The 19086-nt window shown below is 51.7% G+C and overlaps 1 protein-coding gene across 2 annotated transcripts in view; it reads right to left on the minus strand.

Annotated features, from left to right (window-relative positions):
- TTF2 (transcription termination factor 2) overlaps positions 1-19086 on the minus strand; it is a 40282-nt gene that overhangs the window by 9334 nt on the left and 11862 nt on the right. For both annotated transcript variants that reach the window (XM_077479510.1, XM_077479511.1), the window contains exons 5-18: positions 18941-19007; positions 14211-15596; positions 12965-13094; positions 12292-12474; positions 11847-12001; positions 9951-10032; positions 9033-9152; positions 5898-6048; positions 5483-5588; positions 3692-3879; positions 2759-2912; positions 1593-1684; positions 724-806; positions 470-603 (exon numbers count right to left, since the gene is read on the minus strand). In XM_077479510.1, coding sequence (XP_077335636.1) covers positions 470-603; positions 724-806; positions 1593-1684; positions 2759-2912; positions 3692-3879; positions 5483-5588; positions 5898-6048; positions 9033-9152; positions 9951-10032; positions 11847-12001; positions 12292-12474; positions 12965-13094; positions 14211-15596; positions 18941-19007 — 3031 coding nt within the window. The remainder of the gene's footprint in view (positions 1-469; positions 604-723; positions 807-1592; positions 1685-2758; positions 2913-3691; positions 3880-5482; positions 5589-5897; positions 6049-9032; positions 9153-9950; positions 10033-11846; positions 12002-12291; positions 12475-12964; positions 13095-14210; positions 15597-18940; positions 19008-19086) is intronic.

Raw genomic sequence — 19086 nt, forward strand, 5'->3', positions numbered from 1 at the left:
GTGGATTAGGGCTTGGAGATCTAATTTTTTGTTACGAAGGAGGATTTGGGGGGGGGGGGTGCTATGTGCTAGGTGGGGAACTTTGGGGGTGGATTCGAGTTTGGAGATCTAAATTTTTTGTTACGAAGGAGGATTTTTTTTGGGGGGGGGGAGGCTTGTTACATGTGCTAGGTGGGGAACTTTGAGGTGGGGGTAATTTGTGCTAGTTGGGATGATTGGGTGGGGGGGGAAGAAACTATGACAACATGTGCTAGGTGGGGAACTTTGAGGGGGGGGAATTAGTACTTGGAGATAGATTTTTGCTGTTACAAAGGAGGAATTTTAGATTGCAAAGAGAATTTATGCTCGGGGGCTGTTAAGAGGAGTATTTTTTTGGGGGGGGGGGGGGGGGGGATTTTTGCTGACACACATTGCTCATACATTTTGGGAGGGGGAAGGGTCCTGGGTGCTGCATACAGGGGGCACTTACCGTCTTCAGCAGGGACGGGTGGCAGCAGCACTGACGCAGGCGGAGGAGGAGGGACAGAATGTGCACTGTGCTGGACCCCTGAGAGGGCGGAGCCGAGGAGAAGGCATTCTGGGTGGAGCCAAATTCCCGAGCAACTGTAAGGAAGGAGAGGAGAGGCGGTGAGAGAGACGGCGCCCCAAACACAACCAGACACACCCAGAATACGGGTGTGAAGGAGGCGCTGAGAGCCGGGGTGGGGGAGATTCCAGACTTACCTCTCTCGAAGGGATTATCTGCCCCTTTTGGTGGGGTCTGTGACCCCCCTTCATGTCTCTTCAAGTAATTCTGCAGAGTAGATCTATAGAAGGGGGGGGGGGGGGGGGGGACGTTAGAGCCGGAAACTTCTGAACTGTTCGTCCCATCACTTTACCCACCACACCACCTTCCAACCCTCACCTCCTGTACCCACCACACCACCGTCTCACAATACCGACTCCTCTACCCACCCCACTATCTTCCAACCCTCACTTCCTGTACCCACCACACCACCGTCTGACAATAACTGACTCCTCTACCCACCCCACCACTGGGTGACGAGAACTAGACCCTTTACCTACCACACCACCGTCTCACAATACCCAACTCCTCTACCCACCCCACCACTGGGTGACAAGAACTAGACCCTTTACCTACCACACCACCGTCTCACAATACCCGACTCCTTTACCCACCACACCGTCTTCCAACCATCACTTCCTGTACCCACCACACCACTGTCTGTCAATAACTGGCTCCCTTACCCACCACACCCATCTGCCAACCACTGATGCCCAAAACCCTCCACTATGATAACATTCAACGACTCTATAACATGCTAATAACCCCTCCCCCCCTTCAATTTCCATCAATGAACATGAAGACTACAATCTGCCAATCACCAGCTTCTGTATCCCCCCCCCCCCCCCAACGCCGCCATCTGTCACTCATTCACCAGTTCCCACACCCAGCGCACCAACTCCGAGAACTAAAACTCTGGCACTGGATCCGCCCTCTGACTCATTAGACAGCCGCCCAATGCAAAGATTTCCTGGAGCCCCTCCCACAGTAATTCTGACCATACAGAGAGCAGACTCCACCCCCACACCTGGATCTGGTGAAGATGACGTCATACACGGCCTGCTCCTCGTCCGACAGCTTCAGCTGGTGCACCCGGCATGTCCTCTGGGGGAGATCCACCTGTCAGTATGGAAGCGGCAATGTTATACAATGTGTGTGTGTGTACACCCCCCCGTGCTCCTGTATACGGTATATACTGTGTGTACACCCCCCCGTACGGTATATACTGTGCATGTGTACACCCCTGTGCTCCTGTATACAGTATATACTGTGTGTGTGTGTACACCCCTGTGCTCCTGTATACAGTATATACTGTGTGTGTGTGTACACCCCTGTGCTCCTGTATACAGTATATACACCCCTGTGCTCCTGTATACGGTATATACTGTGTGTGTTCACCCCCTGTGCTCCTGTATACAGTATATACACCCCTGTGCTCCTGTATACGGTATATACTTGTGTGTGTGTACACCCCCCCGTGCTTCTGTATACAGTATATACTGTGTGTGTGTGTGTACACCCCCCCGTGCTCCTGTATACGGTATATACTGTGTGTGTGTACACCCCTGTGCTCCTGTATACGGTATATAATGTGTGTACACCCCTGTGCTCCTGTATACGGTATATACTGTGCGTGTGTACACGGCCCCTGTGCTCCTGTATACGGTATTATACTGTGTGTGTGTACACCCCGTGCTCCTGTATACAGTATATACTGTGTGTGTACACCCCTGTGCTTCTGTATACAGTATATACTGTGCGTGTGTACACCCCTGTGCTCCTGTATATACTGTGTGTGTGTACACCCCCCCTGTGCTCCTGTATATGGTATATACTGTGTGTGTACACCCCTGTGCTCCTGTATACAGTATATACTGTGTGTGTACACCCCTGTGCTCCTGTATACGGTATATACTGTGTGTGTGTGTGTGTACACCCCTGTGCTCCTGTATACGGTATATACTGGAGCATCCTGTGTGGGCAAACACGTCTCTCACCCGGATGTTTAGGTACACCCGGACAGGGTGGGCAAAGAAATTAAAATAAATCCTAAAGTGTTTACCTAAAGCAAAGACAATGGGCCAACCTCAAGGAAAGGTTCCCCCCCATGTGTTAGCACCCCAGGCAGAATAAATCATCAAGACCCAATGGAAATAGATCTGGCTAGGCCCCACCCCTTCCCCCTCCAGTCACCAGGGGCTTCCCGGTGTGGTCCAGCTGGTCTTTGGTCCTCCGGAGAAGAAGACTCTTGGTGAGGATATTCAGTCTCTCTCCTCCCTTCCTGCTGCCGTTATCCACCTGATTCTTCCACAGCTTGTATTCATCGAACGGCGAGCAACGCAGGAACCTGGACCCAATAATAATGCAACACATTACACAGCAGGCCACACCCCTCCCCCTGTGTAACACAGCAGGCCACACCCCTCCCCTGTGTAACAGCAGGCCACACCCCTCCCTTGTGTAAAAACAGCAGGCCACTCCCCTCCCAAGTATAAACACAGCAGGCTACGCCCACCCCCTGTACAAACAGCAGGCCACGCCCCTCTACAGCACAAACAGGCCACGCCCCTCTCCAGCACAAACAGCAGGCCACGCCCCACTCCAGCACAAACACAGAAGGCCACGCCCCTCCCCAGCACAAACACAGAAGGCCACACCCCTCCCCAGTACAAACACAGAAGGCCACACCACTCTCCAGTATCATGCAGTTTTACAGAACATGCCACACCACGCTCCATATTACAGAGCACACAGCATTACACAACAGGCCACACCCCTCTTCAGTATAAACAAAGCAGGCCACATCCAACTCCAGCATAAACAGCAGGCCACACCTCTCCCCCATTATCATGCAGCTTCACAGAACAGACTAAACGCTTCCCCAATATTACAGAGCACACAGCAGGCCACACCCCTCTTGAGTATAAACACTGCAGGCCACACCCCTCTCCAGTATAAACACTGCAGGCCACACCCCTCCCCCAGTATCACAGAACACACATTACACACCAGGCCACACCCACTATCACAGCAGTGCAGAACAGGCCACACCCACCATCATACAGCAGTACAGAACAGGCCACACCCACTATCACACAGCAGTACAGAAGAGGCCACACCCCTCACCGTAGCAATGAGTAGAGGTCCAGCAGATTATTCTGTATGGGGGTCCCAGTTACCGCCCAGCGGGCCCCGGATCTCAGCTTGCACACCGCTATGGAGGTTTGGACTTTGGGGTTTTTGATGTTGTGAGCCTCATCCAGGATGATCCGCGCCCAGGCAATGCGGAGGAGAGGAGAGGAGGCCATCTTGTCCTGATAAGAGGGAAAAGAGAGAGAGATGGATTGTGGGAAGGGGAATTGTGCATCACAGAGTGGAGGACATGAGCTGATTATACGCCAACTACTACTCCCAACAATCGCCTCCAGTATAGCTCCACATTTATTGTGGACTCTCACCCGCTCCTCTCCTGTAGATTCTGAGACTGGCCATTCCAGTGCTGAAACGTGCCAAATGCCTAAATATTCCAACCTAAGGAGATTGTGGCCGATGTCTGCAATGTGACCGCTACGGGACGCGGGGCCATGAAACGGAGCGCTACCATGAAACGGAGCGCTACGGGACGCGGGACCATGAAACGGAGCGCTACGGGACGCGGGACCATGAAACGGAGCGCTACGGGACGCGGGACCATGAAACGGAGCGCTACGGGACGCGGGACCATGAAACGGAACGCTACGGGACCATGAAACGGAACGCTACGGGACCATGAAACGGAGCGCTACGGGACGCGGGACCATGGAACGGAATACGGGACGCGGGACCATGGAACGGAATACGGGACGCGGGACCATGGAACGGAATACGGGACGCGGGACCATGGAACGGAATACGGGACGCGGGACCATGGAACGGAATACGGGACGCGGGACCATGGAACGGAATACGGGACGCGGGACCATGGAACGGAATACGGGACGCGGGACCATGGAACGGAATACGGGACGCGGGACCATGGAACGGAATACGGGACGCGGGACCATGGAACGGAATACGGGACGCAGGACCATGAAACGGAGCGCTACGGGGAGCGGGACCATGGAACGGAATACGGGACGCGGGACCATGAAACGGAGCGCTACGGGACGCGGGACCATGGAACGGAATACGGGACGCGGGACCATGGAACGGAATACGGGACGCGGGACCATGGAACGGAATACGGGACGCGGGACCATGGAACGGAATACGGGACGCGGGACCATGGAACGGAATACGGGACGCGGGACCATGGAACGGAATACGGGACGCGGGACCATGGAACGGAATACGGGACGCGGGACCATGGAACGGAATACGGGACGCGGGACCATGGAACGGAATACGGGACGCGGGACCATGGAACGGAATACGGGACGCGGGACCATGGAACGGAATACGGGACGCGGGACCATGGAACGGAATACGGGACGCGGGACCATGGAACGGAATACGGGACGCGGGACCATGGAACGGAATACGGGACGCGGGACCATGGAACGGAATACGGGACGCGGGACCATGGAACGGAATACGGGACGCGGGACCATGGAACGGAATACGGGACGCGGGACCATGGAACGGAATACGGGACGCAGGACCATGGAACGGAATACGGGACGCGGGACTATGGAATGGAGCGCCATGGGATGGAGGCCCATGGAATTGAAGACGGTGGAATAGAGGGTGGATGATGTCAATCTTATAGTATAGTGTGAACCCATCAATCCTGTGGCACGTTTCAGTGTCAGTGTATGGTAAGTTTACCATCGCTCTCTACTCCATGGTCCTCTATTTCATGGTCCTCCAACCCATAGTCCCTGATTGAGGACATTCTTGTACTCCCCATTACGTCAGGTGACATGCGGCAGAACTCACCTCCAGATCCTGATCCTGGGCCGGACTCTCCCCCTCCTCCTTCTTGGCAGGAATCTCTTTGGACACCAGAGAGTAGGTGGTGACAACAATGTCATACTGCGCCAACCTGACAACAATAAACACATCCATTGGTTATATACAGTATAGGTATGTGAAGGATTAACACTCAGAGCAGGACATTTTTATATACAGTATCTGATAAAAGTAAGTACACCCCTCACATTTGTGTAAATCTTTTCATGTGACAACACTGAAGAAATTACACTGCGGTGCGCTCTGATGTCTTACAATGGACTGGCAGCATATCGCCACCCTACATGGAGGCGCCTGCACTGGACTGTGGGATGGAGAGGAGCAGCCATGGCACGGCTCCGATATATAGAGATACCAGGGGGAGGTCTTCTGAGGTACTCACAGTCTGGTGTCACTTTCCCGGTTGGGGCCGTGGTACAAGTAAACCCGTATTTTACCATCCGATACTCTCCTCTCCACTTCCTTCTTCCAATGGTGGATGAGGGAGGCCGGACAGATGATCAGAGTACCACGGGAGACTGTCAGGGTGGAGTCTGAGAACAGAGGAGAAATAAGATATCAGTGAGGAATTTTGCCCACACGTCTGCAGAATTCTTATTTTCTTTAAGAGAACCTGTCTGAGTGGCAGAAACTGGGTGACATGAAGCGCCGTAAAGTGAGGATACATGTGTGCTACATGTAACCCAGGAGCTCGGAGATCCGAGCCGTGTGTTCCATGTAACCCAGGAGCTCTGAGATCCGGTCCGTGTGCTCCATGTAACCCAGGAGCTCCGAGATCCGGTCCGTGTGTTCCATGTAACCCAGGAGCTTCGAGATCCGGTCCGTGTGCTCCATGTAACCCAGGAGCTCCGAGATCCGGTCCGTGTGCTCCATGTAACCCAGGAGCTCCGAGATCCGGGCCGTGTGCTCCATGTAACCCAGGAGCTCCGAGATCCGGGCCGTGTGCTCCATGTAACCCAGGAGCTCCGAGATCCGGGCCGTGTGTTCCATGTAACCCAGGAGCTCCGAGATCCGGTCCATGTGCTCCCTGTAACCCAGGAGCTCGGAGATCCGGTCCATGTGCTCCATGTAACCCAGGAGCTCCGAGATCCGGGCCGTGTGCTCCATGTAACCCAGGAGCTCCGAGATCCGGGCCGTGTGCTCCATGTAACCCAGGAGCTCCGAGATCCGGGCCGTGTGCTCCATGTAACCCAGGAGCTCCGAGATCCGGGCCGTGTGCTCCATGTAACCCAGGAGCTCCGAGATCCGGGCCGTGTGCTCCATGTAACCCAGGAGCTCCGAGATCCGGTCCATGTGCTACATGTAACCCAGGAGCTCTGAGATCCAAGCCGTGTGTTCCATGTAACCCAGGAGCTCCGAGATCCGGTCCCTGTGCTACATGTAACCCAGGAGCTCGGAAATCCAAGCCGTGTGTTCCATGTAACCCAGGAGCTCGGAGATCCGGGCCGTGTGCTCCATGTAACCCAGGAGCTCGGAGATCCAAGCCGTGTGCTCCATGTAACCCAGGAGCTCGGAGATCCGGGCCGTGTGCTCCATGTAACCCAGGAGCTCGGAGATCCGGGCCGTGTGCTCCATGTAACCCAGGAGCTCGGAGATCCGGGCCGTGTGCTCCATGTAACCCAGGAGCTCTGAGATCCAAGCCGTGTGTTCCATGTAACCCAGGAGCTCCGAGATCCGGTCCATGTGCTCCATGTAACCCAGGAGCTCGGAGATCCGGTCCATGTGCTCCATGTAACCCAGGAGCTCGGAGATCCAAGCCGTGTGTTCCATGTAACCCAGGAGCTCCGAGATCCGGGCCGTGTGTTCCATGTAACCCAGGAGCTCCGAGATCCGGTCCATGTGCTCCATGTAACCCAGGAGCTCCGAGCCGTGTGTTCCATGTAACCCAGGAGCTCTGAGATCCAAGCCGTGTGTTCCATGTAACCCAGGAGCTCCGAGATCCGGGCCGTGTGCTCCATGTAACCCAGGAGCTCGGAGATCCAAGCCGTGTGCTCCATGTAACCCAGGAGCTCTGAGATCCAAGCCGTGTGTTCCATGTAACCCAGGAGCTCCGAGATCCGGTCCATGTGCTCCATGTAACCCAGGAGCTCGGAGATCCGGTCCATGTGCTCCATGTAACCCAGGAGCTCGGAGATCCAAGCCGTGTGTTCCATGTAACCCAGGAGCTCCGAGATCCGGGCCGTGTGTTCCATGTAACCCAGGAGCTCCGAGATCCGGTCCATGTGCTCCATGTAACCCAGGAGCTCCGAGCCGTGTGTTCCATGTAACCCAGGAGCTCCGAGATCCGGTCCATGTGCTCCATGTAACCCAGGAGCTCCGAGATCCGGTCCATGTGCTCCATGTAACCCAGGAGCTCCGAGATCCGGTCCATGTGCTCCATGTAACCCAGGAGCTCGGAAATCCAAGCCGTGTGTTCCATGTAACCCAGGAGCTCCGAGATCCGGTCCATGTGCTCCATGTAACCCAGGAGCTCGGAAATCCAAGCCGTGTGTTCCATGTAACCCAGGAGCTCGGAGATCCGGGCCGTGTGCTCAATGTAACCCAGGAGCTCTGAGATCCAAGCCGTGTGTTCCATGTAACCCAGGAGCTCCGAGATCCGGTCCATGTGCTACATGTAACCCAGGAGCTCGGAGATCCGGTCCATGTGCTCCATGTAACCCAGGAGCTCGGAGATTCGGTCCATGTGCTCCATGTAACCCAGGAGCTCGGAGATCCGGTCCATGTGCTCCATGTAACCCAGGAGCTCCGAGATCCGGGCCGTGTGTTCCATGTAACCCAGGAGCTCGGAGATCCGGGCCGTGTGTTCCATGTAACCCAGGAGCTCGGAGATCCGGGCCGTGTGTTCCATGTAACCCAGGAGCTCCGAGATCCGGGCCGTGTGTTCCATGTAACCCAGGAGCTCCGAGATCCGGGCCGTGTGTTCCATGTAACCCAGGAGCTCCGAGATCCGGTCCATGTGCTCCATGTAACCCAGGAGCTCCGAGCCATGTGTTCCATGTAACCCAGGAGCTCCGAGATCCGGTCCATGTGCTCCATGTAACCCAGGAGCTCCGAGATCCGGTCCATGTGCTCCATGTAACCCAGGAGCTCCGAGATCCGGTCCATGTGCTCCATGTAACCCAGGAGCTCGGAAATCCAAGCCGTGTGTTCCATGTAACCCAGGAGCTCCGAGATCCGGTCCATGTGCTCCATGTAACCCAGGAGCTCGGAAATCCAAGCCGTGTGTTCCATGTAACCCAGGAGCTCGGAGATCCGGTCCATGTGCTCCATGTAACCCAGGAGCTCGGAGATCCGGGCCGTGTGCTGCATACAAATCCCGGAGACGGATTCAGAGTCTCTGGCCTCCATCGGGTGCTTTGCTGGGAGTGTGAACTCATGAATTTTTCAGCATGCAGTCAGACTGTATGTTCTGCAGAAAAGGTCAATATAAATACACCAATCCTTTTTATATCCCTTTTCAAGGCCACTCCCCCCTCCATGGCGTGTCACACCGCCCCGCCCCCTCCTCCATCTCTACCTGTTTTGGAAATCCAGGTCTCCAGTTTCTTCTCCTCGCTCTTCTCCAACTTTTGTTTCCTCTTCTGGGCCAAGATGAGGGCGATCATAGTCAGCGTCTTCCCCAGACCCATGTCATCCGCTGCCAACACACAACCATACCGGTGACTGCACTGTCCATATCAGGAACACGCTGAGCCTTCTACACATCTACTCAGGAAACATCCCCAAATATATATGTAGGCATGTATAACTAGGGCAGTGTGCCCCCCCCCCCCCCATTATTTGCACCCCCTAGGGCCAAAGCTTGGTTCCTGTGACTAAACGTAACACTTCAGTTGTTACTGTGAAATCACTGCTGTCATCTGTTTTTAATTGTGAATACTTCCAAGAACATGAGCCAGAAACTGGCTGCATGGGAGAAGTCTGATGCCAGGCACAGAGCAAGGACTAGCTGCAGGGGAGAAGTCTGATGCCAGGCACAGGGCAGCAACTGGCTGCAGGGGAGAAGTCTGATGCCAGGCACAGGGCAGGAGCTGGCTGCAGGGGAGAAGTCTGATGCCAGGCACAGGGCAGGAGCTGGCTGCACGGGAGAAGTCTGATGCCAGGCACAGGGCAGGAACTGCCTACAAGGAAAAAAAGTCTGATGCCAGGCACAAGGCAGGAACTGGCTGCAATGGAGAAATCTGATGCCAGGCACATGGCAGGAACTGGCTGCAGGGGAGACGTTTGATGTCAAGCACTGGATGTGGGGGGGGAGTCCAATGTCAGGCACAGGGTAAGAACTGGCTGCAGAGGAGAAGTTTAAAGCCAGGCACAGGCCAGGAACTGGCGGATGGTGACCTGTACATGTAGCAGTTTAAACATTGCTGCATTTTAATTTCCAACAACAAATAACAATGGCACAGATCACAGGCAGCTGACAGATCCTGATACTTACCCAGAATTCCCCCCTGCGGTTTCTGGTTCTCCCGCCATAGCAGCCAGGCGAGGGCATGTTTCTGGTGTGGGAGCAGAGGAACCTGGGAGACACAGAAGAGGGTATAAATCATTACAGAGGACAGAGAAACACTGCTATGTATAATGTAATGGGGACCAGTAGGCAGAGTATAATGGGGGACCAGTAGGCAGAGTATAATGGGGGACCAGTAGGCAGAGTATAATGGGGGGGGGGGGGGGGGGGAGGGGAAACCAATAGGCATAGTATAAGGGGGGGCAGATTATAATGGGGGACCAGTAGGCAGAGTATAATTGGGGGGGGGGGCAGAATGCAGAGTATAATGGGGGGGAATAGGCATAGTATAAGGGGGGACCGGTAGGCAGAGTAGAATGAGGGGGGCCAGTAGGCAGAGTATAACCGGTTCCCGACCGGCGCACGCCGATGTACGTCGGCAGAATGGCACGGGCAGGCATATTGGTGTACAGGTACGTCCAATCTTTAATGCCGCCATGCCATTGCGAGTGCGCAGGCACGCTTGCGTGCTGGTTGGGACCCCCGTGAGTCCAGTCACGGGTCTCGGACTCTATCGCCGCGGGCATACTCGCGATCGTCTCACGGGGCGGCTGAACGAGGAAATGCCGCTGTAAACAACATTTCTCCGTTCTACCTAGCAACTAGCGACGCTGATCTCTGCTCCATGTGATTGGAGCAGAGATCAGTGTTCACTAAATTAAATCCCAGCCCCCAACAGTTAGTAACACACCCCTAGGAACACTTAACCCCTACACTGCCACCCCCTGGTTAACCCCTTCACTGCCAGTGTCATTTACACAGGAATCACTGCATTTATATAGCACTGATTGCTGTATAAATGACAATGGTCCCAAAAATGTGTCAAAAATGTGCGATGTGTCCGCCACAATGTCGCAGTCACAATAAAAATCGCTGATCGCCGCCATTACTAGTAAAAAAAAAAAATTATTAATAAAAATGCCATAAAACTATCCCCTATTTTGTAAACGCTATAACTTTTGCGCAAACCAATCAATCGCTTATTGGGATTTTTTTATCAAAAATATGTAGAATACGCATCGGCCTAAACTGAGGGGAAAAAATGTTTTTTTATAAATTTTCGGGGGATATTTATTATAACAAAAAGTTAAAAAAAATGCGTTTCTTTCAAAATTGTCGTTCTATTTTTGTTTATAGCACAAAAAATAAAAAACCGCGGAGGTGATCAAATACCACCAAAAGAAAGTTCTATTTGTGGGGAAAAAAAGGACGTCAATTTTGTTTGGGAGTCACGTCGCACGACCGCGCAATTGTCAGTTAAAGCGACGCAGTGCCGAATCACAAAAAGTGGTCTGGTCTTTGACCAGCAAAATGGTCCGGGGCTGAAGTGGATAATGAGAGGTACCGGTAGGCAAAGTATAAATGAGGGGGACCGGTAGGCAGAGTATAATGGCGCGGGGGGGACGACGACCGGTAGGCAGAGTATAATGGCGGGGACGACCGGTAGGCAGAGTATAATGGCGGGGACGACCGGTAGGCAGAGTATAAATGGCGGGGACGACCGGTAGGCAGAGTATAAATGGCGGGGACGACCGGTAGGCAGAGTATAAATGGCGGGGACGACCGGTAGGCAGAGTATAAATGGCGGGGACGACCGGTAGGCAGAGTATAAATGGCGGGGACGACCGGTAGGCAGAGTATAAATGGCGGGGACGACCGGTAGGCAGAGTATAATTGGGGGAGGGGGGGACCGGTAGGCAGAGTATAATTGGGGGGACGACCGGTAGGCAGAGTATAATTGGGGGGGGGGGGGGGGGAGCAGTAGGCAGAGTATAATGGAGGGGACCAGTAGGCAGCACAGGACACGGCACTCTCATCCGATACCTTCAGACCTCGTGGATCCTCGGAGGCAGTCTCGGGGCCAGGACAGGACTCCAGACTCTTGTGTAGATGGTCGATGGTCTCACTTGTGGCGTTTCGAATAGCAAAGAGACGATCTTCGGTCATACGGCCCCCGTACAGACTCTGCCACTGAGGGTCTGTGGAGAGAGGCCAGAGGAGGAAATACAAGAATGAATGACGTGTGAGCTCTCATAGGAGTATTCCAATAGTTAATTATCCAATCAGATCACCCCCATACAGTTATATGGGCCCCCGGCACTCACCCCCATACAGTTATATGGGCCCCCGGCACTCACCCCCATACAGTTATATGGGCCCCCGGCATTCACACCCATACAGTTATATGGGCCCCCGGCACTCACACCCATACAGTTATATGGGCCCCGGCATTCACACCCATACAGTTATATGGGCCCCCGGCACTCACCCCCATACAAACTCTTGTAGCTCTGACTGGAGCTTGGTCCTGAGGCGTGCACACCCAGGGAACTCGGGGGCAGGTCATGGAAAGACAGCGGCTTCACACCCCCTGTCACCTCCACAGGGCCCGGTCTGCTAAATGGGTTTCCAGGATCTGACTGAATCTGGGGTCTGGTCTCTTGGATGACGCCTGAAAAAAATAAAATAAAAAAATGACAAGGAGCGAGCAAAGTGACCAATAATGCTCTACCAGTATATATACCCAACCTACCGGATTATACCCAACCTCTAGGCAGGCCTCTGACCCGGGATCTTTATGATTTAGAAGCGAGCTTAAAGTGCAACTCCACACCAAGCCTACTATACACCAGATAAACCTCATAAGCTGAAACATAAAACCTCAACCTTTTCCTTTAAAAGGTTGTGGGGCCATAGAGGACTTCACATACTATGAGGTCATGCGACTAGTCACATGTTCTGGTCTGAGGTCACTGTCTACATGGAATGCCAGATGCCCCATATCACAGGCATTGCTGGCAGAGACCTAATGCATACAGGCCTACCAAGCCCACCAATAGGCTTACTGAGCCCCTCAACGGGCCTACCGATTACACCGCTGGCCTACCGATCTCACCAATGGGCCTCTACCGATCCCACCAAAACCCAATAAAGAGCCTTACCTGGTGGTTCCTGTGTGGTCAGAGCAGACAAGGACAGAGACTCCAGAGCGTCCTCCAGCTCCTGGACCTGTTTCTTCAGCCTCTCCCCCTTGTCCGGGAGCGCCTTCAGATTTACAGACGCCAAAACAGCCTGAAATTAGGGAAGGGCGAGGAGAAATGAGGATATTCCGGTAATTTATATATATATATATATATATATATATACACACATACATAAATTTTTATTTTTTTACTAGTAATGGAGGCGATCTGTCATTTTTAGTGGGACTGCGTCATTGCGGCGGACGGGACCGGACACTTTTGAGACCATTGACATTTATACAGCGAGAGATATAATATATTTATATTATTATATTATATATAATCTATCTGTATATCTATATCTCTCTGTATAAATGTCAATGGTCTCAAAAGTGTCCGGTCCCTCCGCCGCAATGCCGCAGTCCCACTAAAAATGACAGATCGCCTCCATTACTAGTAAAATGGAGGCGATCCGATGAAGAAATTTGCTTTTTTTTTTATATATATTTTTTGGGGGGGATATTATAGCAAAAAAGTAAAAAAAGTGTTCGCCGATGCAGCTGCCTACGGCTCTGAGAGCCAGGTGTCAATCAGGCAGCTGGGTGTATCCCGACATTACTGTCAGAATCCTTGGAGCGGCTCTGTGACATCAGCAGATAGCAGGCAGTACCCCACTATTAGCTGGCTCTGGGTCACAGGAGAACAGACGTAAGTGCATTCCTACGACCCACAAGAGAAGTATTGGTCAAAAACGCTGTGGCAATACAGAGCTTCTCTTTAAAAAGTGTCCTGTGAGTGGTGGGAGCTCCAGCGAGCGAACTACCTTTAGGTAGAACAATTGCCACCATGATTGTAGTAGCACCAACTACTACAGCGATTTACAGCCTCAGCATCGATCGCTCAGATGTGAGATATGCATGCTTACATTGGGCCAAGCTAGACCAACAACTATTCAATAATTAAAAAATAAAAGTTCATCTTTAAGAAGGGACAACACTATGGGGGTGGAACTTCCAAAACTGGAGAGTGCAAAATCTGGTGCAGCTCTGCATAGAAACCAATCAGCTCTCAGGATGTTTAGGTAAAAGTTTAATTGAACAGCTGAAGTAAGAAGCCGATTGGCTCCCATGCACAGCTGCACCACTTTGTACTTTCCAGTTTTGGAAGATCCACCCCTCCCACCCCATCCTCTAGAAAAGGGGCTTCCAGTGAGGGTGTCTCTCACCTTCTTCTGCTGGAGCTGAGCTGTGAAGAGCGAGCGGAGGCCGGCGGAGTTCTGAGTCTCGCTCTGCGGGAGGAATCCCGGGAAGGAAGTGATTGTCTTCTGGATTGTAGCTTTAGTCTTTCCAGGCTGAGAGCTCACAAAGACCAGATCATCCTCATCGTTCCCCGTACCGACCTTCTGTTCCTCACCGCCCTTCCCGTCACTGGAACCCAACCTGGGCGGCTCAGCGTTACCATCACCCGGTGACCGCTCCTTTTCATCACGAGGCAGAGAACCCCGGTCTTTACCAAACACGGGTTCCTGGTGGCCGGGCTTCCTCTGGCCATCCGGTTTCTTCGTGTCATCACCCGGTGTAGGCTTCTGTACTTTATTTCCAGACTCTGGCCGATGGGCCCCTTCTGGTCTGTCCTGAAGGTCAGTCCCTCTCACGTCTGAAGGCGATTTCTTGATTTTGAGGCCAGATGGTAGCGCCTTCTCCCTCCATCCCTGAAAGCAGGCCGGTTCCTCATCCAGGCTCCCGTTCACCAAAGTCTCGGGATTTCCTTCAGGATTGGAGTTCTGCCACATGGGTAGAGCCTGGAATTTATTCGTCTGCCTCCCTGGATCTGGCTTCTTATTGGAACAAGCCTTCTTCTGATCAGACTTCCTCTCGGTATGACCCTTCTGATCAGAATTCCTATCAGTACCAATCTTCTGATCAATATTGGTGATAATCTTCTGCTCAGACTTCCTCTCGGTATGACCCTTTTGATCAGTATTGATAATCTTCTGCTCGGACTTCCTCTCGACGTGACTCTTCTGATCAGACTTCCTATCAGTACTAATCTTTTGATCAGTATCGATGATCTTCTGCTCGGACGTCCTCTCGATGTGACTCTTCTGATCAGATTTCCTATCAGTACCAATCTTCTGATCAATATTGGCGTTATGCTTCTGATCAGACTTTCTATTGGCACCGATCTTCTCCTGATCAGATTTGCTCTCACCTCTCGGTCTCTCTTCCCCACCCCTGTTGACCTTCTCCTGACCATCGCTGGTCCTCCTCTCTGGACCATCTTTGTTCTCATCCTGTCTCTTGCCCTCTCTGTTCTTTTCCTTCTCAGACTTTCGATCGCTATGACCTTTGTCCCGATCCTTGTTATCGCCATGCGGCTTCTCCTCCTGATCTGCTCTCCCATCTTCATTCTTCCTCCTCCGATCATCACTCGGCCTCCTGTCCTGATCTTGAGGTCTCACTTCCTCCCTCTTGTGATTTTTGTCCTCACTGATCTCTTTCCACATTGTATGTTTGGGTCCCTCATTGAGGACTCTAAAGGGATTCCTCTGAGGTTTATCTGAATATTCCAACAGGAGCTCAGGCCTGAGAACCGGCTTCTGCCTCACTTCCTGTAGGAGAACAGAGAGAGAGAGAAAACAAGATATGAGATGGAGGAGGAAGGGGCAGAGACAACATTTCATTATATATTAGAAAATTACTCTTGGCCATGTCTACTTTTTGGGAAAAACCAATTAAAAACCAATTGTACAAACTCCGCGCCATGCAAAAAACATGTAAAAAAGTTATATAATAAAAAATTGTTAATAGAAAAAAGCTGCTCTTTACTGTGTGCAGCAAGTTCAATATGTTAGCTAGATTACGAATGTGGCTTCTCCAAAATATAGGTCACTTAGCCACCAACGGCCCCCCTTTTTATATTTCTCCTTTTCTTGCGTTCAAGCCTACAATTAGATTCTGTCACCAATCGGGTTATTCACTTCCTGGGTTCGAATAAGAGGCTTGGAACGCACGCGGGGCGGCCATTTTGGGACTGAAACCGGAAGTGGCCTGTAGTGACACCGGGAGGGGATTTCAAATCATCATAACTATAAAAGTAAGTTGTGCAGCAATGGAGTGACACCCCAAACGACGTCTAAATGAGACGAAACGCGTCGGGAGGACTCTACTGCTGCTTATTATCTGTAAAGCGCTTTTCTCACTTCTCTAATGTAAGTGTGATTTTACTTTATTAAATTTTTTCATTATATGGAATTATGCTATGTGGCCCCATTTTTTTCTTGTCCAATATGATCCCATGAACGAGGGTGCGATCTTTCTGGGAGTATTGCTTCCGTGTCCAACTCAGCTTGAACGAGAGAAGAGTTAGCATCAATATCTAAAGCTCATCTTCCCTGATTGGATGATCTTCTATAGATACAATTGAAAAGCGTTTCCGACCCCTGGAGCGTATGCTTATAAGGGTCATTGGGAGTCGGTAAGCTTACATCCTTCTTTTGTGTGTGGTGTCAGCACCAGGGTGTTCTTCTTTGGATCAAATATACCACGGATAAAATGAACATTTCAATATTCTTTTGTCTGCACCAAGGGCGAGCACAATTATTATGACCTTTTAACAAAAGGAGTTTTTCACATTTTTTCTTTGTATTTTTTCATATTTCATTTTGTTTTGGATGTTGGTTATCTTTATATGTAAATGAGTGTGATATTTAGTCATTATTTAACACATTTTTCTTTAGCGCAACACTTTCTGTACACTTAATAGAAAAAAGCTGCACCCTATACAAGTGAAGTGTGAACTCCTCAGTGATGAAATGATAATAATTTTGGGGCGCTCTGATTAATTAAAAAAAATATATACTATATCACGCTTCCTGAAGACGTCAATGGACGAAACGTACGTCGAAGCGGTACCGGGTCACGTTTTTTTTTTTTGTCCCGACGCCATATCCGGTTACCTGGTTGTCGGTCTGAAGGCTTGGAACGCACGCCATAGCGACGGTACGGAGTGGAAACACTTTACCTATTGAATCTTTTTCTGAAGGCGAGCAAGCCCCAGTGCCGGGTCATTTACAAAAAGGACCAAGTCTTTGGACTGGCCATACACAGAGCAAATATGAGGAATCCAAAATTCACGCCGTGGGACTGCCCTGCTGTCACCATACTCGCCCAACTTTCTTTAGTGCCGGTTCACACTTACGCCAAATCTATGTGGATCAGATGCGATCTGAAAACCATAGATTCGCAGGTCAGTCATCGTAGGCTATGCGATTCTGAACCTGTCGAAAAAGGGTGCTGTGCGAGTTTTAGTGCGGGTTCGGTGTGAATTTTATCTCCAACTATACCAAATCCACTCATTAGAATCACACCTGTGAAATCGCATTAGAATCGCACCGCATCAGTGTGAACCGAGACCCAATCGGAAAAATCCAGCCATAAAAAAAAATAAAAATAAAAAAAAATCGCCAACAATGACTGCAGCCAATCACAAGCAGCTACTCTTCGCGTATTCCGACAGCCACTAGACCCGGCTGTCAAAATACAACAAAAACCCTTTCACACTGGGGCGGTGCGGGCGGATGTGCCGGCGTCTTCAGGAAGTGAAGCCTTGTGGCTTCGCTGGCTGGTTCCCTACCGCGGGGGTCACGCTGCGTATTCTGAATAGGCCCTGCTGTCTTCTGAGACCTGTGTGTCTCCCAGAAGATGGGGGGGGGGGTTTAGGAGGGGCCGGACATGGTGTAGCACTGCTATAACAGCGGTAAAGCTAGTGTTGCTTTACCGCTGTTATAGCAGTGCTTTTTGGTCGCCAATTGGACGTTTTTAACCCCCAAGAGGGGATTAAAGCGGAGTTCCACCCACAAATAGAACTTCCGCTGATCCTGTTCCCCCCCTCCGGTGTCACATTTGGCACCTTTCGGAGGGGGGGGGGGGGGGGGGCTTTGGATACCTGTATAATACAGGCATTTGCTCCCACTTCCCAGAATCTGCGGCGAACTACGCCATGTCCGGCCCCTCCTAAACCCCCCTCCCCCCCCCCATCTTCTGGGAGACACACAGGTCCCAGAAGACAGCATGGCCCATTCAGAATGCGCAGCGTGACCCCCGCAGTAGGGAACCAGCCAGCGAAGCCGCAAAGGCTTCACTTCCTGAAGACGCCGGCACCTCCACCCGGGAACCAAGGGACAGGTTGGCTTCAGGCGAGGACATCGTGGGCACCCTGGACAAAATAAGTATCCTTATTTTAAATGTCATTTCCCATCCGAAATCAGCTTTAAAAAACGCCCGTGGTGCGGCGCTTCCGAATCGCTGCCCATTCATTTCAATGGGCAGGGGTGGTTTAGAAGCGGTGTACACACGGCTCCCTCACCGCCCCCAAAGACGCTGCTTGCAGGAGGTTTTTTTTTTCCCCCCCTGTCCTGCAAGCGCACCGCTCCGGTTTGAAAGTTGACCTCACACTGGGGCTGCAGGGGAGGCCGTTTTCAGGCGCTATTTGTAATGCTAAAACTCCTAAAAAAAAAAAAAAACCAGTGTGAAAGGAGTGTGAAACCCCTGACAGGAGCATGGATGGGGCAATCAATAGATTATATAGAGACAAGCTAAGCCCCCCCGTTCACATTTGTCAGACTTCTCATGTGATTTGACAGGTCCAAATAAATAAAATCGCATGAGAAGTCACACCCTATTATCGGCAAAAATAATCGGTGCGACAGACTTTGTGGTGCCGCATGGATTTGACAAAAGCTCCTGCACTGCTTTTCAGGTGCGACTTGCATAGATATCGGTCACTCCACCATGTGGCTTTGAAAATGTGCGATTTCAAGTAAAGTCGCACAATTTCAAAAGACGCGTTCAGTGTGTGAACCCGGACTAAGTATATATGCATGTCCAGCCTCAGTAATAGTCATATACAGGGTCAGTTACAGCGCCCATCCCCCCCCAGCGATATCTACATTACCTGCCATGGAATATTCCCACAATACTTCTTGCCGTCATTCTTACTCTTGGTGCAGCGATAATACAACCTGCAGAGAGAGCGATCGATTACACCAGTGAGGAGAACGTCATCCTACAATACAGCCGATAACATCGCAGAACTCTGCT

The sequence above is a fragment of the Lithobates pipiens genome, unplaced genomic scaffold, assembly GCF_037356315.1.
Source record: "Lithobates pipiens isolate NorthernLeopardFrog02 unplaced genomic scaffold, aLitPip1_a1.2 Scaffold_16, whole genome shotgun sequence".
Lineage (NCBI taxonomy): Eukaryota > Metazoa > Chordata > Amphibia > Anura > Ranidae > Lithobates > Lithobates pipiens.